The sequence below is a fragment of the Rhinolophus sinicus genome, chromosome 14, assembly GCF_057876585.1.
Source record: "Rhinolophus sinicus isolate RSI-liver-muscle chromosome 14, RSI-T2T, whole genome shotgun sequence".
NCBI lineage: Eukaryota > Metazoa > Chordata > Mammalia > Chiroptera > Rhinolophidae > Rhinolophus > Rhinolophus sinicus.
In genome coordinates, this window is record NC_142514.1 from 22,168,738 (window position 1) to 22,191,716 (window position 22,979).

The following is a 22,979-nucleotide window of genomic DNA, read 5'->3' on the forward strand; positions in this document are numbered from 1 at the left end:
AATATAACTGATGTACTTACAAAAAGGGGGAAATCTGGACAGAGATACATACAGGGAAAACACCAGGTAAACATGAAGATGGCTATCTAGGAGCCAAGATGAGAGGCCTAGAATAGATCTTTCATAGCCCTTCTAAGGAACCAACTGGGCCAACACCTTGATTTTAGACTTCTAGCCTCCAGAATTGTGACATAGTAAAATTCTGTTGTTTGAACCAGTTTGTGGTACTTTGTTACAGCAGCCCTAACGGACTAACAATAGTAAGCTTGTGGAGATAAGTAACCTGGGTTGTCTTGTTCACAGCCATCCCAGAATGTGCCTGTACCATTACTTAACACCTTGTAGCGCTATTTAACTGTTTCACTTTTATAAATGAACCTGAAAGCCTTTCAAGGAAAGAGAGTGTTGCGAATGTTCAAGCAAACCTGTTGAGTAGATTAACCATTTCACTCATTTCCATATTTTTTGCGGAGAGTGCGGGCAAGTAAAATGTGTGCGGACTGATCAGTCATAGCTCTTCCTCTCCAGGCTGTATTAATATGCACGCCGCATTTTAAGCTTTCGGGACAAAGAGACTAACACTTCGCAGGTCCCTCAAGTGGGATTCAGAAGACCGAACGGAGCGCCAGCCTTTTCCAGCGCCAGTTCTTGCCCCTTTTGGCATCTCGGTACTTGTAGTTTTGTCCACTACATCTTTGCCCTAAACACCGGTGCTAAGACCACAATTCCCATCACCACGCGAGCACTGGAACCTTCAGAGCGCATCCTCCGGAGGGGGGTGCCGGCGCTATTGACTAATCTGCTGGCCTAAGGGCCCGCCTTCCTGAGCCCAGGAGCCCCCATGATTGGTCAACTGCCCCGCCTCACACCGGAGGGGGAGACAGGTGAATGAAAGGGGGGCGTGTCGGTGCACGTAGCTTGGTGGAGGCGCGGCTGGAACCCGCTGGAAGGTGAGAGTCGAGAAGTGGGTTCACGCTGCCGCTTTCATTGACTTGGGCAGGATTCGGGGCACCAAAGGAGGTCGACCCGGGCGGGGATGCAGCCGGCAGGGAAGCCCCCACTGGGTCGGCCTTCCTCGGACCGCCCGGCCCTGGCGACTCCCGGTACCCTCGCCGCGCGAACCCGCTTTGGATGACCGACCCCCAGCCTTCCCTCCAGCGTGGGGAGGGGCGCCGCGGCGGCAGATACCTCTCCTTCCCTGGCATCGGGCTGTCTCCCATCGTGGTCCACCCGGGTGGTCGGGGCATGGGCTCATTCCGATGGTGTTGGGGTTGTGTCCGCCACAGCGATGGTCACTTTGTCCGCGAAGGCCACGGGAGGGGCAAGGCCTCAGTTCCCCACCCTCAGAGACCCAAGACCGAGTCCAGTAACTGGTTCCGGTCGTCTGGCTCCGGACGGGGGAGGATCCCCTTGACTTGCGAGCAATTTAGCAGGTGACCCAAACATGCAATTGACCCTGAAATTCTTTCTGTGGAAATGGAAACTTCTTCCGTGTCGTTCCCCTCCTCTCCATGCGTTGGGGAAGGGAAGGAACCCTTCTCACTGTGTCCTGGAGGTCTGGGGAGTCAGGTTGGCATAGTGGTTAAGGATGTCAACTCTGGAATCAGACCAATCTCTGTTCCAATCCTAGCTTTGGATGTGTTACCAGTAAATTTGAACCTTCCTTTCCTCCTCTGAAAAAGAAGATGTAATGATCATATCTACTGCATTCGGTTATTGTGAGGTTAAAGTTAATTAATGTTTGTAAAGTGCTTCGTACAGTGCTTCATAAGAAGTAGTGCTCAGTAAATGCTAACAATTGATGAGCAGGTTGTCATTTTTCTCAGATGGGTGAACCTGGAAGGAATCTTGTCAAAGCTGCTTTTGGTTGGTGCCAGAATGAAGACAGTCCTATGATCTGGCTAGGTAGGATTCTCTCAGGGGAATGTGGGACTTTATTGCAGGTGGTAGTGTTGCAACCCAGAGGACAGGCACTGTACAGTACTAGGTTCGTTTTTCTATTCCTGGCTTCTTCCTTGTGTCAGACATTGTATGTAGCCAGTACCTGTTGAGTTGGAACAGTGGGAAGGTTGGGAGGCTCCCCACCAGAGTGTGGATAAATGTACTTCTGAGAATAGTATATGTGCCCCAAGAGCTTCTTTTCTGGGAGAGGTGATCCTCAGCATGTGCCAGGGATGCAGAGCACCCAAGGCAAGTGGGATTAGTGTGAGAAATATTTTCACGTTATGTGCCAAATGCAGGATTGGGGAAAAGTTTGAAGAAAGTATGTGGATAGACTTGCAAAGTCAGGGAGTATTTGCATGACCCAATAGACCTGACAATATTTGCAGAGAGAAAGCCAAAGGAAATGAGTTTTGGGTACTATTACTGGAAAGGAGCATCTTCCAGTGGGGAAAAAAAAAAAGGAAATACCCTGGGAGGAGGCCCTGTAGAAAAGACCATTATGCAAGTTAAGAAGTATTGTGTCTACTTAGATTTTTATCTTTCTGGTTTGCCAACTATTTACCCTTTTACCTCTTTTCCTCCCCCCCCCCCCGTTTGTTTAAAAATAAAAATAAAAGCAATACAGACATATAGTGGAACATACTAGCAGTACAGAGGTTGAAAAAGAAAAGTGAAGGTCTCTCCACGCACCTCTTACACCTAGTTCCTCCCCTCAAGGGTATCTGCTGTTAACTCTTGCTTGTATAACCTTCCAGAAAAGAAATCATGCATATATCAGCAAAAGCATATACACAGATGGGATCATACTGTACATTTTGTTTTGCATCTTGTCTTTTTTCACTAACTATATCTTAGTGGCCTTTTCATGTGAACACACACAAGTCTAGCTCATTAAAAACATGGTTGCCTAGTACTCCACTGTGTGATTGCATTTCATTGATTTAACTTGTTCCCTATTTGTGGCCATTCAGTTGTTTCTACTTTTGTATTAGTACAAAAAACCTGGTGCAATGGAAATTTCTGAAATTATCATTTGATGTATTTTTGAGAATACATTCCAAAGGGTAAACTTCTAGCAGTGACATTCCTGGGGCATTTAGCTTCATGTGTGTACATTATTAAGTTTTGATAAATATTTCTATATTCCCCTCTAAAATGGTGTTCCCGTCAACAGTGGATATTATCACATTTAAAAATGTGACTTTATCAGTCTGATAGGTTTTCTTTCAGTTCTGAGGAAGAATAGAATGTGGTATTTAAATGTTGCATTTTCCTATATCTTGTTTATCCCTTAATATTTTAATTGCCAAAGGCAGTAGCAGGAATTGATGGGAAGGCTTGGTTGAAGCAGTGGGAAGAGGTGAAATGACAGTGAAACCTTAGTCCTGTGAAAGCTTTCAGAATTGATTTATTTGGGAATAATAGAATTTTCCAGATATCTGACAGTTATCTTCCTTTCTGAACCAAAAACATGTTAATTTTAATTACTTTGAATGAAAATTTCCAAAATTATGACATAACTTCCTTGAGTTTAAAATAATCTAAAAAGATAAGAATCTTCTTGATGACTTAGGCCCGTCAGTTAAATCCATGGGCTATAATTTAGTGATGTCCTTTGTCCATTTTGAATATGTAGGAGTGTTTAAAACCCTTGGCTAAATGGCCTCTGGCTGATATTTTGAAAAAATTCCTAGGTCTATTTTTTTAATAGCTGTTTTACTTTTTCCGACCTGTCAGTTCTCATTTTAAATTTACTTCCTTATAGAGGCTCATCTCTACTTCTCTCCCTAATTGGTTCTCTAGTTTCCAAACTCAGTGTATCACTTGTTATACGTCTGTATAAAGCAGGTGTAAATTGCCATTTAAGAGGTTGTGTGGGTCTTTTATGAGTAAAGTCTGTGCAGTTAGTGTATAGGCCTTGGGAAATTTATTTTGCCAGTGGAAGGACCCTCATCGTGGGGAGTGGGTGCCTGGTTCCTGGTTGGGTGAGATGTGCTTCATCTGTAGAAAGGAAGAGTGCTAAAGAGTTGTTAGCCTTGGTTGGCAGCTCTAACTAGGCTTTTCGTGATTTCAGTAGCGGGAGTTGATGTACTTGGTTATAGAAACTTCTCTGAGTTCCATGGGTAAGTAAGTGAAAGGGGTATTGATGGATGGCCATGTGGTTTGTATGATGGGAAAAGATGGAAGAGAGAGCTTGGGGAAGAAAGTAACTCTTGCCTGTATAATGTTCCAGCAAAAATTTGAAGCATATACCAGCAAAAGCATGTACACAGATGCGATTTTAGCAGAAGGATTTTGAACTTGATTTATACCTGTTCTACTTAGCAGTTAAGAGAAGAGTATTCCTTTGTATTTAACAAAACTCCTTCTCCAAAGCACTCTGTCAGGTGCTATGGGGGGACATCAAATGAAATAAGACATGGCTCATGCCTTAAATGACTTGTAGTCCACAGACAGACAAGGGTTAGGACATGGAAGTACGTACAGAGGAGTGAACCAAGGGTAATAGAGTCAATCAGTTAGGAGTCTATCAGTTGCAAGAGATAGAAAACCCTTCTCAGACCAGCTAAAGCAAAAAGGGACTTAATTGGCTTCTAGCACAGAAAGAGTTGGGACTCAGATTGTGTCCCCAGGTCCCCAGGCTCCATCTGTTGCTCCTGCCTTAGCTGGGATGTCTGTCATCTTTGTTAGGGCTGGTTCCCCTGGTGATGTGGTGACAGCATCCCTCATATCTCACCTGCCCACAGAGCAGAGAGTGCTCTTTTTTAGAACCCTCCAGTAAACATTTCACTGCTTTTCATTGGCTCTGACCAAGCCACATGGCATCTCCGAGCCAATCACTGTGGTCGGAGAGTGGAGCCTGGGGATGGCTCCAGCTAGATGCAAAGCACATTGGCCAAGAATGGGGGGAGGGTGGTTCCACCAAAGCCAAAAAGGGCACTAAAACGAAAAGAGTGGTGAATGTGTGCTGGCTAGCCCATGAATCCACCAGTTTCCGCGGAGTGATGATAATAGGTGTGAGCTGAGACTGCCCTTGCCAGTCTCTGGTCTCTATCAGGACACTGTAGACTGATTGCACTGTAATTCTTAGATTTGGGTATTATCTATATTTTGAGTCTTGAAGAAAGTAGAATGTAGTGCATAAGAGCACGAACTCTGGAGCAGAGGTTAACAGACCTCGTTTTGAGTCCTGTCTCTGTTATAGCTGGGTCATCTGTATCCTCTCTGAGTCTCGGGGACAATATTGGTATTTTATCCTAGGGTTTTTATAAAAATTCACTGAAAGACTCCATGTAAAACACTACAAACTGTGCCCATAGGCAGTTAGCTCTAATTTTTTTTTGTTTATTTGTTTATAAATTAACCCAGTTGGACAACCTCTGATTTTTGTTAGATTCAAAACAGCTCATAAAGACACAATTGAACCAGTGTTTTTAGAAGAATTAAAAAAAAAATTAAAAATGAACATCTTGTTTGTAAGATTGGGATTTGTGAATTAACTTAAAAAAAAATCTTGGCAGAGATACAGGCTACTCCAGAGCAGCAGCAGCTGGTGGAGAAATGGAGGTGCAATCCTATTATGCCAAGCTCTTGGGGGAGCTGAATGAACAGCGAAAGAGGGACTTTTTCTGTGACTGCAGCATCATCGTGGAAGGGCGGATCTTCAAGGCCCACAGGAACATTTTGTTTGCCAACAGCGGCTACTTCCGAGCCCTGCTCATTCATTATATCCAGGACAGCGGGCGGCACAGCACCGCCTCCTTGGACATTGTCACCCCTGACGCCTTCTCCACCATCTTAGATTTCCTCTATTCCGGCAAGTTGGATTTGTGTGGGGAGAACGTGATTGAAGTTATGTCCGCCGCCAGCTACCTGCAGATGAACGACGTGGTGAACTTCTGCAAGACATACATCAGGTCATCCCTTGATATCTGCCGAAAGATGGAGAAGGAGGCTGCTGTGGCAGCAGCCATGGCGGCAGCGGCTGCGGCGGCAGCCGCGGCAGCTGCAGCAGCAGCCCATCAGGTTGACAGTGGAAGCCCCAGTTCAGGCCGGGAAGGGACCTCCTGTGATACCAAGGGCTTGTTCTCTGCAGCCAAGGGAGAAGAGAGTGTGGACTGTCCAAGAGAGTCCCCATGTGGTGACTGCAGAGGCTGCCACCCCCTGGAACTAGTGGTGAAAGACAGCCAGGGCAGTGGCTCAGCTGACAGTGACCTCTCTACTCTGCCCAAACAGATAGAGCCCAAAGTGGAGTTTGATGCTGACGAAGTGGAGGTAGAGGTTGGCGAGCAGCTGCAGCAGTATGCTGCCCCGCTGAGCCTGGCCCACATGGAGGAGGGTTTGCCCAGTGGCCAGGCGGTGGACTTGGCTTATGGTAACTACCACGTGAAGCAATTCCTGGAGGCCCTCCTGCGCAACAGTGCTGTCCAGAGCAAGGATGATGCAGACCACCATTTTTCTCGGAGTTTGGAGGGAAGACCAGATGATGCAGGAGGAGCTATGAGTTCCATGATGGATGTCCAGACTGACTGGTATGGAGAGGACTCAGGTGAGCTCCGTTAGCATTCATCGTCTCTGCCAGTCACTTCGCATCCACATCTGTGCCTTAGAGTCTCCCATCATCATCATTACCACCATCATCACCATCACCACCAGCACCAACCATGGTGCCTGGCATATAAGACACTCAGTTAACATGTCGTGGTCAATGGTGCGATCTAGTTGAGAATATTTCAGGGTTGGCATTTAGCTTCGTGTAAGCAAATTTCTTTTTTCCCCCCTTCTTCCGCCTACCCCACCTCCCTCCAGTTAGTCTAGTTGTGTAGGACACAGCTCCCTGGCCCATGCTGGTATTATGACCGTTGGTCAGCCTGGCAGCACACAGCAGCCCACGGCATCTCACCTCGACCGGCTGTTCATGGCAGCCCAGCTCCAGGGAGAGCCGTTGTTCACAATCTTAGCTGTAGAGGGCGCAGCTTACTGGCCAATGTGGGAACTGAACAGGCAACCTCAGCGTTAGGAGCACGGTGCTCCACCCACCTGAGCCGCAGGCCGGCCCAAGCAAATTTCTTATATCCTTCGGTAGTCTTTTGTGTTTTAAGAGAACTTGGTTGTATCCTGAACAATTCTGAGAGATGAGTTAACTCTTCTTAACAGGTGAGATAATTGTGTTATAAAGTGTCTTTTAGGAGCTGGAAATAGACTTGGCTGTCACCTTCCTGAGAAAAGTACCCTATAGCTTCCAGAACCTCAAACCAAGAAATTAAGGAATCAAAATTCTTATACACTCTTCAATACTGAATATTTTAAATAAGGGAGATCAGCTGCTTTTATTCGTTCTCAAGTGGCCGTCTTTAGATATTTTAATTTTTGTTTAAAGCAAATACTATGTATATGTCTGATTAATCTTAGACTTCAAAAACTTGAAAATGCTCTTTCTGGTCCTCAGAGACACTGACTTAACCAGCATTTAGAAGGTAGTGGCAGTTTTCAGTGACCACACTATGGGAACTTGTTGAAATCTCATTTCCTTGTACATAATAGCACTTCATAGACTGTGATCATACTTTCACATTCAGTAGACCTTCATCATGCCCCGTGAGTTTGGCAGAAGAAGTGTGGGGAAACTGAGATCCAGAAGGGTTTAATGAATTTCCTAAGAATGCAGAGCTGGTAAGTGGCACAGCTAAAACTAGAAACGTGGGCGGGCTTCATGTCACTCATTAAACAAACTGAAGGCAGCGTAAGCAGATAGAGGAGTTCAGTACAACGAGTTTATCTTTCAACTCCCCTTGCCTGTAAGCACAAGTATCAAGAAATAGTAATTCAGCTCTACACCGTCTTCATTCAAGTCCAGTCTATCAGTCTGTAAAGTCAGGTTTCCAACTATAGGGTGCTGTGGCAAGGCAGCTACCCTGGCCCCTGGCCATGCCTATTGTCTACCAGGTTTTGATTCCATTCACACAGCTCCAGGGTAAATCTGTTCCATGTGCCAAGGCACAGAGTAGGACTGGTTTGTTCAGTGATTTACGCATTTTTTCATATATTTGAGCACCTTCCTGATAAAGCTGCTGAGATAAGTCAGACATGAATCCATCCCTCAAGAACTGGTTGTGTCTTAGAGGAGATAAGACGCGTGTAATTGGCATCACATGGTAGAAAGTTACCAGGGCTGGAAGACCGATGGACATGTGAGTTTCACAGTTGTCCAAAGCATGAAAAGTGGCTTCCTATTGAGAGATCAGGGAGGTTTTATGAATGTGGCATCTAAGGGTGAGAAGAGGAGACATAGGGAAAAATTGGAGTCAGAGCATGGATAATCTTGAATGCTAAGAGGTGAGGTTTTTATCTGTAGGCACAGGGGGAATAGGGAGTAGTTTCTAAGCTCGGGAGTGGACAGGATCTGTACTTCAGGGAGCTTAATTTGGCCCCAGCACAAGATGGTGTGCAGAGGAGAGACCAGGGTGAGGCGACCGTCAGGAGGCTGTTGCCGTTCTGTGTGCATGTTTCTCATTCCTGCCATTCACAGAAACTGTCAAAGAAGAAGGTCTTCCTGTCATTTGTCTTCCCTTGATCTCCCAACCCCAGCTCCAGCACCTCTCATCACTTCTTGGGAAGTTCACCTGCACTGGCTGCCTCCACTGTTGTACTTCCCACTCTTTTCTCAGCCTGCTGCAATCTGGCTTCTGCCCTCTACACACCACTGAAACCGCTGTCATGAGGTCAGCTATACATTTCTAGAGCTGACCCAATGAGTGATTTTCAGGTGTTATCTTACTTAACCTCTCTTGGTCATTGACTCTGGCTTTTCTCTTCTCGAAATTCTTTTATATATATGTGTATATATATTGGGGAAGGGGACCAGAACTTTATTCCAAGTCAAGTTGTTGTCCTTTCAATCTTAGTTGTGGAGGGTGCCGTTCAGCTTCAAGTTGTTGTTCTTTCAGTCTTAGTTGCAGGGGGCGCTGCCCACCATCCCTTGTGGGACTCGAGGAATTGAATTGGCAACCTTGTAGTTGAGAGCCCACTGGCCCATGTGGGAATCGAACCGGCAGCCTTCGGAGTTAGGAGCATGGTGCTCTAACCGCCTGAGCCACCGGGCCGGCCCCGAAATTCTTTCTTTACCTGGCTTCCGAAACCACAAGTACCCATCCCTCTTACCTCTGTCCATTTGTTTTCAGCTTCTCATGGAGTTATTTAATGTCAGTCATTGGCTTATTTCACTTAGCATAATACCCTCCAGGTCCTTCTGTATTGTCACAAATGGCAAGATTTCATTCTTTTTTATTGCTGAGTAATATACATACCACATCTTCTTTATCCATTCATTGATCAATTGACACCCAAGTTGCTTCCATTATCTTGGCTATTGTAAATAGTGCTGCAAAGAACATAGAGGAGCATATATCTTTTCGAATTAGTGTTTTAATTTTCTTCAGATAGATACCCAAAAGTGGAATTGTTGTATCGTATGATAGATCTACTCATATTTTTATTTTTTTGAGGAACCTCCATATTGTTTTCTATAGTGGCTGCACCAATTTGCATAGACTTAACTATCTAAGGGAGAAAACAGGTATCTTGGTAAAGACAGATCTTGACATAGTGCCTGGTGAGTGATAGGCATTCAAACTGAACTATTATATTAGGGGAATCAGATCATGAGAGAGGAAGGAAAGTGTTGCAATAATTCGTACTTTTCTGATGGAGAAAAATAGTTAATGGTTGGTTTTTCCAAGGACTAATGCTGGATCCATTTCACTTAATGTTCTTGTAACTAATTGGGAAGAACGGTCTGATGGGGAGAAATGACGGGAAAATTCTGCAGTGCCAGAGGAGTGAGAAGGAAACTGGCATCCCGGTATCAGTGTGATCAGTGAGAAATAAAATAATCCAACGTGTGTGTAGTGATGAGTGATGAGCTGCTGCTTTTATTCTAGGAAACAGGTTCTGAAGTCATTATAGATTATGCAAAATGGTAGGCATTATCAGGATGAGAACTAGAAACCCAAGACAAAATCTCCACTGTTTCATAGAATGATGTTGGATTCTCACTTGGGATTCAAGCTTGCCATACTTTGGGCAGCACCTCAGGAAAGACACAGCCCATTTCCATGTCCTGAGAAGGTCCCAGAGAAAAGGAGTTATTCCAGTGTTGAGAGAGACCAAAAGAGCATGGCCTGCTTAATCAGTAAAGGAATACCGAGGAAATGATAATGGTGACAACGATGGCTGACATTTGCGAGAACTTAACATGTGCCAGGTCTCTGCCTTCAGTATTAATTAATTTCGTTCTTACCACAGTGCATTGAGATGGGAACGCCTATCATCCCTATTTTACAGATGAGTAAATTAAGGCAGAGAGAAGTTAAGTGAGATGTCCAAGGATACAACTGGTAAGTGGTAGAGCCAAGACTTGAACCCAGGTTTCTGTGCCTCAGATTTCTGTGCCTGGTAAGCTTTAGTCACGAATGCCTTCAGATAAGATGTGATATGATATATGATATGATATGACATGATATGATACATGATATGAGCAAAGTCTGTAAAATCCTGAAGGGCACAGATAGATGGAACAAATCTTGGAATACTATTAGGTTGGTGCAAAAGTAATTGCGATTTTTGCAATTATTTTTAACCTTTTAAACCGCAGTTACATTTGCACCAACCTAATACAATAAGGGTAACTCAGGTAACTTAACTTGAAAGGAACAGTTTCTATACATGTGGGTGCTAATCATGTTGTCACCTTAATGGTTGTGTGAGCAAAGTAAACAACAACAACAACAAGAGTTGAAAAACGATTTAAGCGATTTCCTGGATGATTTCAGATACATAGAGTTAATATGAATTCCAAACCGTTTAGGGTGCACCATAGCAAACCTCTTCTGTACCTGCCTGGAAGCTATTCTTAGGAGCTACTGTCAAAGAAAGCGGAATCCTGGTCCAGAGTTCTGATCCATCATAACAACCTGGGCTGGTAGAACTCCCCAGCCCTGGATCCCATCCATGGGAGGGTGGCAGTGTTGTTGCTGCTTACAGTACAGCTAAATCAATTCATCTGGTTCCCCAGGTGATGTACTGGTGGTCCCCATCAAGCTCCACAAGTGTCCTTTCTGCCCTTATACTGCCAAACAGAAGGGCATCCTCAAGCGGCACATCCGCTCGCACACCGGTGAGCGCCCCTACCCCTGTGAGACGTGTGGCAAGAGGTTCACTCGGCAGGAGCACCTGCGCAGCCACGCCCTGAGCGTAAGTGACGCGGCGATTCTCTTGGGGGCTGCGGGGCTCATGACACTTGTCTAACGTAAGGGTAATGCCAGCCTGTCTTTCACTTCTCTGTCCACTGGGGTATTTTCAGATAATTTTAAACATATGTTTCTACTACTAAATTGAAGCCAGGCTGGTGGCACCTAGAGAAAGTTAAAACTTACGTGGTAACAGATTCGTTTTCTTAGGGAAGAGTCAAGAATGTTCAGACGCTGGTTCCCACCAGCTAAAAGGCAGAGAACACTGGGGCTTGGACGGTGGGTCTGTTCCACCGGTGTGATGCCAAAAGGCAGCTGTATCCTCAGTTTCGCACCCAATCCCAGCGCTTTGGGGTTGGGGGGAACTATACAGGCATACCTTGTTTTATTGTACTTTGCTTTATGCTCTTTGCCGATACGTTGTTTTTTACAAACTGAAGTTTTATGGCAACCCTGCGTCCAGTATGTCTGTTGGCACCATTTTTCCAAGAGCATTTGCTCACTTTTTGTCTCTGTATCACATTTTGGTAATTCTTGCAATAGTTTAAGCTTCTTCCTTATTATTATATTTGTTATGGTGATCAATGATCCTTGATCAGATGAATGGTTAGCATTTTTTAGAAATAAAGTATTTTTATTTTTTTTTTAATTTTATTGGGGAACAGCGTGCTTCTCCAGGGCCCATCAGCTCCAAGTCGTCCTTCAATCTAGTGGAGGGCACAGCTCAGCTCCAAGTCCAGTTGCCCTTTTCAATCTTTAGCTGCAGAGGGCGCAGCCCACCATCCCATGTGGGAATTGAACCTGCAACTTTGTTGAGAGCCCTTGCTCTAACCAACTGAGCCATCTGGCCTCCCCCAGAAATAAACTATTTTTAAATTAAGCTATGAATATTATTTTTTTAGGCGTAATGCTATGGCGCATTTAATTGACTATACTGTATTATAAACATAACTTTTCTATGCACTGGGAAACCAGGAAATTTGTATGACTCACTTTATTGTGATATTCGCTTTGTTGCGGTGGTCTATAATTGAACCCACAATATCTTTGAGGGTTCTGTACTGCCATTTATAAGGCAAAGAGGGCCGCAGACCAAGGGGACTTCCTCTCCCACTGGCTGCACCCTAGAACTCTGTCTCTCATGTGAGCGGATGATTCCCACCAGCTAAAAAGCACTCAGGCCATTTAGAAGCGCATTTCATTTAAGATCTTTGAGCAAGGCAGCCAGTCTTTGGAAAATCCAACATAAAAATCTTTTGGACTTCAAAGGATGCTATCAAGAATGTGAAAAGACAATCAGAGAATGGGAGAAGATATCTGTGAATTGTTTATCTGATAAGGGTCTATTGTCCAGAATATATAAAGAACTCTTAACAAGTCAACACTAAAAAGACAAATAGCTCAAACAGTGGATTCAAATAGACACTTCTCCAAACAATATTAATGGCCAATACGCACATGAAAAGATGCTCAACATCATTGGTCATTAAGGAAGTACAAATCAAAGCCACAATGAGATACCACTTCACATCCACTAAGAGGGCTATCATCGAAAAAACGGATGATAGAGAAGTGCTGGCAAAGATGTGGAGAAATTGGCACCCTCCTACACTGCTGGTGGGGTTGGAAAATGGGGCAGCCACTGTGGGAAACAGTTTGGCCGTTCCTCAAAAAGTTAAGCATAAAGTTCCTATAGGACCCAATAATTCTACTTCTAGGTATATACGCATGATAACTGAAAGCATACATTTACACAAAAACTCACACAAATGTTCATAGTAACATTATTCATAATAGTAAAAAAGTAGAAACAACCCAAATGTCCATCCACTGGTGAATAAACAGACAAAAGGTATATCCTTACAATGGAATGTTACTCAGCCATAAAATGGAATGAAGTTCTGATAGACACTGCGACATGAATGAACCTTGAAAACATTATGCTAAGTGCAAGAAGCCAGTCACAAAGGACAACATACTTTATGATTCCATTTATATGTAATGTACAAAATGGGCAGGCCCATGGCGATGGAGGGTACCTTGGGTGTCACCAAGGAGCTCTGGGGACGTGGGAATGGAAGAGGGATGACTGTTAATGGGTACAGGGTTTCTTTATGGGGTGATGAAAATGTTCAGGAATTAGGTGATGGTGATCTTGTGAATATACTAAAAGCCACTGAACTGTACACTTCAAAAGGGTGAGTTTGGGCCGGCCCGGTGGCTCAGGCAGTTGGAGCTCCGTGCTCCTAACTCCGAAGGCTGCCGGTACGATTCCTACATGGGCCAGTGGGCTCTCAACCACAAGGTTGCTGGTTCAACTCCTCGAGTCCCGCAAGGGATGGTGGGCTCTGCCCCCTGCAACTAAGATTGAGTACGGTACCTTGAGCTGAGCTGCCTCCTGGATGGCTCAGTTGGTTGGAGCATGGGCTCTCAACCACAAGTTTGCCAGTTCAATTCCTCGAGTCCCTGAAGGGATGGTGGGCAGCACCCCCTGCAACTAGCAACAACAACCGCAACTGGACCTGGAGCTGAGCTGCGCCCTCCACAACTGAAACTGAAAGGACAACTTGAAGCTGAACAGCACCCTCCACAACTAAAATTGAAAGGACAACAACTTGACTTGGAAAAAAGTCCTGGAAGTACACACTGCTCCCTAATAAAGTACTGTTCCCCGTCCCCAATAAAATCTTTAAAAAAAAAAAAAGGGATGAGTTTTATGGATTGTGAATTATGGTTTTGAAAGAATCCAGATTTAAGATCTATCAAGGTTACTGACTGCCTTTGCTCTCAGTGCTGGTCCCAGAACACTGCTCTGAGAATGGCCTGATCCCAAGGCCTTGCTTTTATTTGTTTGTGTGTGTGTGTTTTTTTTTAATTTCAATTTATATTTCCAGTCTATCTTGGTAGCAGTAGGTCTCTGGATGCCTCTAAGATGTTTCATTGGTTGGAATCCTCGTTCCCTCTGTTTTTCCACGTTATACAAGGTCCAGTCCATTGCAGCCCAAAGAGGTGGTATTCAAAGGCCCTCAGGTTGTAAGGGTCACATACACACTCAGGTTGGCTCAAGTGTTGAAGGGTTAGTGTAGGAAGCCCAGGAAAACTCATGGAAAGCAGGGACATTGGTCAGGATGTAATACAGCTCCAGCAACCTGGGTATCATGTTGGCCCTTCTCCTGAATGAGCCGCTCTCTGTCTCTGCCTCCTGTGTATACCTACATCCAGAGCTCTCTAAAAGAGAGGCGCTGATTGATTCACAGTCTCCTTCTGGCTGGAGTTTCTGAAGAGTGCATACATTTGAAAGATAGTTCCTTATACAGAGGGGACTCCTGGGGCTGCTGCCCTCAGGAGTTGCTGCATGTGGTAGGAGATCAGGTTCTCTTTTCTGAATACAAAGCTCTTCTCATTAAGTAAGGAATGTATTTGTCAATGAAAAAGTCAAGGGTGAAGCATCTGCTGGCATGTTTGGGGAATACTGTCTAGCAAAATCTGCCTTCCTAATAACTAAACAATCCAAGGTACATGAGAAGCTGTACCTAAAATCCTAACCAGTTTACTGAGTGCCCTTTCAATGCCAGGTATTAGGGATATAGTAATAAATGTGACAGACAACAGAGGATGTGAATGAGGACAGACCCTGCCCTCTTGGAACTTACAGTTTAGTGAATTTCACCAGTAACTTGTTAGAAATACAGCAGTCTCCCCTTATCCTCAGTTTCACTTTCTGTGGTTTCAGTTACCTGCGATCAACTGTGGCCCAAAAAAGTTAAATGGAAAATTCCATAAATGAGCAATTCATAAGTTTTAAATTGCGTGCCATTCTGCGTAGCGGGGTGAAATTTTTCACTGTCCTGCTCATTCTCACGCAGGATGTGAATCCTCCCTTTGTCCAGTGTATCCATGCTGTATATGCCAAGGGCTGATTAGTCACTTAGTAGCCATCTTGGTTATCAGATTGAGTGTTGTAGTATCACCGTGCTTGTGTTCATGTAACCCTTATTTTATTTAATGGCCCCAGAATGCAAGACTAGTGATGCTGGAGATTCAGATATGCCAAAGAGAACCGTAAAGTGCTTCGTTTAAGTGAAAAGGTAGGTATGTACAGGAATAAGACATAGTATACATAGGATTTGGTACTATCCACGGTTTCAGGCATCCACTGGCAGTCTTGGAACATATTCACTGTGAATAAGGGGGGACTACTGTATAATAAAGGAAGAAGTATAAGTGAGAATATACAGCTGGGGGACCTAGCCTGGCCTGGAGCATCAGAGAAGACTTCCTTGAAAGGCAAAGGGAAGGGTAGGAACTGGGGAGAAGGGCACGTTCCACCTATGTCCAATGGCGCTGGTGGAAAGGACCTTGGTGAGGTTGAGACTGTGGCAGATGGAACAAGAGGAATAATGATGAGAAATGAGGTTGGAGGGTCAGCCATGGACCACATCACATGGAGCCTTGAAGGCCATGGCTCAAGCACATTGCTCTGACATTTACTGTGTCTGCTTTAGGTCCACAGATCCAACCGTCCAATCATCTGTAAGGGCTGCAGGAGAACCTTCACCAGTCACCTGTCACAGGGACTGCGGCGCTTTGGGCTGTGTGACAGCTGCACCTGTGTTACAGACACACATGATGACGAGGACGATTTGATGCCCATCAACCTTAGCCTGGTGGAGGCTTCGTCCGAAAGCCAAGAAAAGAGTGACACAGACAATGACTGGCCAATCTATGTGGAGTCTGGTGAGGAAAACGATCCTGCTGGAGATGATTCTGACGACAGACCACAACTTCGTTCCAACCTAATAGACCAGGGGACACTCACGTAGCAGTAAATTAGTGGGGAAGAGGCTTTAGAATTTGTTATTGCTCATTCTGTGGTTGAAAGCCACCTTTTGTCCAGTTTTTGTGGTACTCTGAGAGGAACATGTTTTTCACTGTTAATATAGTTACATTTTTGTTAGACTTCATGATAGAGGTTGGATTTTGTGATTCAAAGGACTGTGACTTTTTAGTGTGGTGCCTTTGGTTTCTGAGGGCTTTGCTGTCTATACTTAACTCTGAGGGAATCAAGTCTGGCCCTCAGGCTTCCTGTTTTTCCTATTGTGCATCCAAACTCTGGTTAGGAGAAAAATAAGAAAAGCTCCATGCTTGTTCTCATATTGTCTCAATCTTCTGCAGTCCTTTGTTGTTATCATCTTTTCTCTGAATAGGTGGGCAAGAATATGTATATATATATTTATATATTTATTTATTATTATTTTTAAAATTATATTGGGGAACAGTGTGTTTCTCCAGGGCCCATCAGCTCCAAGTCATTATCCTTTAATCTAGCTGTGGAGGGCGCAGCTCAGCTCCAAGTCCAGTTGCCATTTTCAATCTTTAGTTGCAGGGGGCGCAGCCCACTATCCCATGTGGGAATTGAACCAGCAACCTTGTTGTTGAGAGCTCGCACTCTAACCAACTGAGCCATCTGGCCGCCCCAAAAATATATTAAGTTGAGATCAATCTTACCTCTGCCAAGCCTTTCATAATGAATTCCACTTTTGAGTTTTCTGCTGAAGTATTTAAGAGAAAGCTTTATTGCTATAAGTCAGGCAGGGCTGTCTGGCTATATGATTGTAAATGGTACTTTCTAAATCTAAGACTGCAATTTTAAAAGCTGTGGGTATTTATGTGTAGATAAACATGAAAATGAGCTAAAAGCTTCCTTATGGCACTCTGACTTGCCCAGTTGAATTAAATTTTAAGCTCTAGGAAGGGAGCCTGTGAGCCCAGGTCTGGGTGTTTTCCCTGCTTAGTTTGGTATTTCACAATTCTGTATATACAAATGACTTGTTTTGCGATCATCAAACAAGACATTTGGGCAAAATTAAAAATGTTCCCCTGCTTTTTCAAGCCATTTCCAAAGGCCACAGCTGTGTAACCTGGAAATGTAGCTACCGATGACATTCTTTTACTTAGTTTATGACTACAACTTTAATTGGAGGGAAAGAGTAAGCCTATATAAACAAGTTATATTTCTAAATTGTTTACCTTTTAAAAGATCCTTTGGAAGAGAAGAGGTTAGTAGAAGAACAGGTTTTTAAAACCAGTCTGCTTTCACCCACTTTGCGGGCATATAATTATTCTGACAAAAGGCTGTACTTCTTTAAAGGGCTAATGAGCAGAAGTATTAGGGATTAAAAACATTTAAGGCACTTTCATAATTTTGTCTTATGTTACGGTATCCAAAATGGATTTTAAAACAAATCCCTTTTTCTTCCTTTAATTTTAGTATAATTATGTTTCAAAAGGTAGCCAAATCACTTCTCTTTCTGTCCCTTCAACAAAGAAGATCATCAAAAACATCATAAATTGTAAATGTTAGTCATTGAAGAGTTCAAAGGTGTTTAAACTGTACTTCTCAATAAAGTTGAACTCTAGCTAGTGCTACTCAAACTTGGCCCACAGACAGGTGCTGGTCTATGAATTGTTTGATACTAATCCACACAGTAGGACCACAAATTGGTCTGCAGTAGATTGGAAATTTAAAAAGTGGTCTTTTACCACAGTTAGTTTGAAAATTACTGTTCTAAATCAAGAAGTACAAATTGAAAATTATCAAGGACCAGAAACACTTTTCTTAACCTGAAATGAAAATATTAGCTGTTGTTTTAAAAGAGGGATTTTAGCAAAAGGAAACCTAAGTGGATGTGTAGAAGGTATACTTAGCAAGGAGTTAATGTTTGATATTTTTGCTTTCTCTCTTTAAAGTATTTTTTGATGTTTTAATATAATTTTTTTACCTCACAGTTCAACTTCTCTGCCTACTTTCTCTAATAGAGCAAGGATCCTCTTCAGGGACCCCATGACCTATTCATAACACTGGGTGCAAAATAAAAAAAAATTACATTAGCGATTGCATTGGAAGACAGTGATTTTTCAACTGGGGGTGATTTTGCCCCCCAGGAGAGATTTGGCAATGTCTGTAGACATTTTCAATTGCTATAGCTTGGGGCAGGGTGCTGCTAGCATTTAGTGGGTAGAGGCAAGGATGCTGCTAAACATCCTACAATTCATAGGATGGCCTCTTACTACAACAAAGAATTATCTGGTCCATAATGTTAAGAGTTCAAGGCTGAGAAACCCTATTAAACACGTTGCGTACGGGTCACGAGAATCTTCGTTTTTTCTGAGCCATGCGTTAAGGACGGATAACGAGAATTCTCATTTTTACTGTTGACTCTTTTTACTTTGCACATTTTATTGAATTATTTGTGTTTCATTAATAACAAAGGAAGCTGCTTTCTGCAGTATCACACCAGGAGGGATTACTAACATCATAGGTGAGTAAATCCTAAAAAATTCCATAGAAAAATAATAAATGACATAGAAGCATTTACACTTTAAAGAGAAGAGTGCATGTTAAAGTAGTTTCTTTTAAAAACCTGCTGGAACAGAGGGGTATGAGGGATTTAAACCCCGCCATACGCAACGTGTTAAAAAGTAAGATCTTAAAATTGACCTTTAATAGGTGCGTTTAGGTTCAGTTATATTTTAGGTTACCTTTTATCTTAATAGTCAATAGGCCCTCATTCTCTCACAAGTTTTAGAAAAGAGTAGATTAGTATAATGGGGAGCAGAGGCCAAATTATTCATAACTTGCCCAAGATGTAATTAGGTTTGTGATGTGGAAACTTAGAAATTCTGACGCTGATTCATACTCCCAGAACGACTACTAGGCTTTGATCATTTTATTAAATTTTAAAGTAGCAGAATCATTGGGAGGAAAATGGGACATGAAGCTTAATATTTAAGTAATCTTCTTTTTTGTATAATGTCTCAGATTGTTAAATTCTTGGTTGGCTGTTTGGAGTTCGTGTGCTGGCATTTGTAATAACTGGATTGCTGAATTCTGTCACTTTTAAAGGAGATCTTTGTCTGGACTATCAGATCATAAACTGTCCTGTTTTAAATTTATGTTCACATTTAGTATTTATGTTTGCACGGTGTCTTTGAGGTTTTGATTTGTGGAGTTGGTGATATTTTTATAAGTAAATTCATTGCTGGGTCCAACACAGACCATTAGTGGTTTAGGTTATATTCTAACATCTTTCTGGCACATTCCAAGTTCACAAAGAGAACTTGTATCTTAGATATATTGCATGAATGGGAACAAGATTCTTACTTTTAATGGAATTTTAAAATGGCATCCTTAGGAAGTTGTTTCTCTTTGGGGAAGGGGACAGGCTTTCACAGCAAGGGTTGGGGAGGAATGTAAATAAGCCTGTTAATTAATAATAAATTAAGAAATTACATAGAGCATTGTGACTTCTGGGCATTTGGCAGAAAGATGCCATTCTGATGTAAATATTTTGGTGGCCGTTAGACGTTCAATATTCCTTAAGAAAGTGACCGACCTAGTGGTCTGTAGAGTGTTGTAGAATTGAGTATTCTGGTGGTTCAGAATACTGTGATGGCCTTTTGTTATTGTTGTTGTTGTTAATTGATGTGGTAAACCCCACAGAGAGAAAGGCAACAGGCAGGGCTACATATACTGATTCTGAGGGCAGTGGGGAAGAATAGGGTAGTCTTTGGTCAAATAAATTCACAGTTTCATTTGGACTTCTACGTTTTTCTTGTGTGTCTCTTGTGCATTGAAAATAGAATTATCTCTGTGAGGTCTAGTGTAACGGGGTAGGGAGGGATAAAGTGTTGGGTGGGTGAGAAATTCCTGTTACACTCTGCTTTGAGCATTACCACTGTATTTCCTGTTGTCGTTGGTCTCTCGTAGCATGCCTTGTGCTTTCACGTGATCACACCATTTTCTAACCGAAGAAAAGGGGGCACTTTATTCAGTTGCTCATTATGGGCAATGTTTTCATTGATTTTTGTTCAGTATTTCCACAACATCAACTATTACTGTGTTCCTCAAATCTTTCCTTATAGACCTGAAAATTTGAATTCTTTTCTTCAACTAATGCTTCTGTATAGATAAGCAAGACTTTTTTGTTTGGCAGGAATAGTTTGGTTGGTTTCTAACATGTCCTGGTTTTAAAAGGTGACACTCATATCATTGTGACCAGATGATATAGAACCTTTATAACTTAAGGAGGACATTTAGCACCTGTTCTGACCTTCCAGGTAGATAATTTTACGACTGCCAATTCTTCATTGACAACTGTGGTCTCGGAGAGCAATTCTTATATCTATCATTTGATTTTTGGACAAGGAGACACCCACATCAGGCAAATATGAGAGCTATCCTGTCTTAAAAGCCTCTTGTCCCATGGGAGCAATTCCATAGACATAGCTTCCAGGGTCCCTGCAAGAGATATACATGTCTGTTCCAGGAGTCACTGTACTTAAGGAAACCCAGAGCTGTGACTTCCTATCAGGTGTTTAAAGTTCTCCCAGTCTTGATGTGTTTTACCAATTAGGGGTCATTTCTACCATACCTAATGTTGCCTAGCAACATAGTTGACATACTACTCTTTAGTAGGCTGTCAGGGGAACAGAGCTAGAAAGTTAACCAGAGGTCAGATTCTCACACAGAAGGGGAAAAGGTTCTGTTAATCCTTTACCAAACAGTATGCAGTATGTTAAGCAATTGCACAATAGATACTCCACCTACTTCCTAAATATAAAATATGGCCAGAGGAATTTCTTACTAAAATATAGCCAACACCAACTAACTTTTCCTCTCTTGAAGTGTGTCCATTCTTTGTGCTTAGCTGCTTGTAAATACACTGCAAATTTTGCTGAGATATGTGAAAGAGTTGGATAAATAGTCAAAATGGTCCTATCAAAATGTCGTGTATCCTTTGGTGCTACTCATTGTAGGTGAGTATAGTATGACATACCACAGGGACATTGAATGAAAATTTCTGGGGATCCCGACAAACACACTTTGATGGGAACCTATGTCCACCTAGCAACCACTAAACACTAGGCTCTTGGTAATGGTGCCTCTTACTGTACTGTCATGTGGTGCTATTTTTGCCTGCTTCTGTTGCTCCTGGAAGATCAACAGGTGAGGATAATGGGTCATTTATTCAACAGTTATGCAACAATTATTTATGGAGTCCTTATTATGTGTCAGGCACCAGATGGACATCAGTGAACATGCACTATCCCTGCCCTCAAGGAACTTGCAGTGTGTGATCAGGGAGACTAGCAGTTAAGCCACACAGTTTGGGTGTGACGGTAGGAAGAAGGACAGTGCCCTGAGAGTGCTTGGGTAGAGCACCGAGCCCAGGCTGAGCCTCAGAGAAGGCTTTCTTGTCTCTGCTCCTTTTATTGTGGTCCTACCCATCCAGTAAACTTCTAGCCTTGGGATACAATTTACAAGCAATTTAAACAGTGTCTGACATTTCCTGCCTTTTCCAAACATGGTGGTTTTGGACATTAACAGTGTTTAAATTACTTGTTTTATTCAGGTATGTAAAAATACTATAAACATGTTAGAAAATCCCAGTCTTTAGAAAATATGCATCAGATGCTATAATTTTCTTATTAGAAACAAACCAACAAAAAATAACTTCCCGTTATTTTGATCCAGTGTAATAAGATAAAACGAAGGTATTGTTGCTGTGACAGATGTGAAGGAACCCTACTGCATCTGGATTGAGTCTTGGCTGACCATGTAAACTGGTTAATTCCCCCAAATGAGGATAGAGGTGGAACAGAACCATTAAATCAAGGACCTGAGAAATAGAGGGGACGTTAGAGATAGTCTAGTCCAACTCCATTGTGTAGAAAGGTGAAATGACTAGTTCCTAGTTCCCACAGCTCCAGTTAGGATCAGGTACCAGGTCTTGCCAGGCCAACGCTGATAACAAACATGTTTGGGCAGGTAACAGAGTAGCAGTAGATAGCGTTTGTTTCCTTGGGGTACCCATCATACTAAAAACGCAGGAGAGGAAAATGCTGTTTTAGCCTCATGTGGCTTTGTGTGATCATGGCCGGCATTCCTGTAATGCTTAGAGGGAGGAGGGAAATCACATATTGATTTCTCAGTAATACCCACACATATCTGAAACAACATAAACCACCATCAACACACCTGATTGGGCATGATTCAGGGAAGCTGGCAAGGACAATCCTTTTTTTTATTCCCCCCCCCACCCCTCCCACCCCCCCACCCCTCCCACCCACCCCCACCCCCCCACCCTCCCCCCACCCTCCCCACCTCCCCGACCCTGGTTTTTTTTAAGCCATTGGTTTTCTCAGTCTAGTTGTAGAGCGCAGCTCCCTGGCCCATGCTGGTATTATGAGGACAAGGACAATCTTATTTGAAACAAAAAAAACACACATATTTACAGCAGCCCATATAATATTATGGTATTGAGTGAAAATATATTTTAGGTATTTCTTAACTCTGAATTTTAATAAATCTACTGCAAAAGGTGAATTTATTTAAAGATCAGCAATAATATATAACAATTATTAGAACAACAGATTAGTCACTTTATGATCTAAAAATACGTAGAAGCGTAATAACTATGTGTGATGCCAGGTAGGTACTAGACTTTTTTTTTTTGGTACTAGACTTATCAGGAGGATCACTTTGTAACTTATGTAAATGTCTAACCACTATACTGTACACCTGAAACTAATATAAAATAGTATTGAATGTCAACTGTAATTGAAAAATAAAAATTAATTAAAAAATAAAATAAAGGGAAAAACTGTATAATAAAAAAATAAAGGAACTGTTTTCAGGCACCATGGTCAGAATAGTGTGGGAGATATTTTAGGGTAATCAAAGGTGAACATGTTTAACTTCATTCATTTACTTCATTATTTGGG

General features: G+C 42.7%; 1 protein-coding gene across 1 annotated transcript; it reads left to right on the forward strand.

The window, feature by feature from the left end:
* The first annotated feature begins 869 nt into the window (after positions 1 to 869).
* On the forward strand, positions 870 to 22,302 carry ZBTB8B (zinc finger and BTB domain containing 8B). The gene is made up of 4 exons (XM_088790914.1): positions 870 to 950; positions 5,466 to 6,493; positions 11,018 to 11,196; positions 15,698 to 22,302. The coding sequence occupies exons 1-4, from the start codon at positions 889 to 891 to the stop codon at positions 16,013 to 16,015; spliced, it is 1,587 nt and encodes a 528-aa protein (XP_088647040.1). The 5' UTR covers positions 870 to 888; the 3' UTR covers positions 16,016 to 22,302.
* The last annotated feature ends 677 nt before the right edge of the window (positions 22,303 to 22,979 follow it).

Bases quoted from the DNA above. Each gene is read 5' to 3' on its own strand.
- ZBTB8B (XM_088790914.1), top strand. From the start codon at position 889: ATGAAAGGGGGGCGTGTCGGTGCACGTAGCTTGGTGGAGGCGCGGCTG. The intron at 6,494-11,017 runs GTGAGCTCCGTT...CTGGTTCCCCAG, and splicing joins CTGGTATGGAGAGGACTCAG to GTGATGTACTGGTGGTCCCC. The intron at 11,197-15,697 runs GTAAGTGACGCG...TGTCTGCTTTAG, and splicing joins TGCGCAGCCACGCCCTGAGC to GTCCACAGATCCAACCGTCC.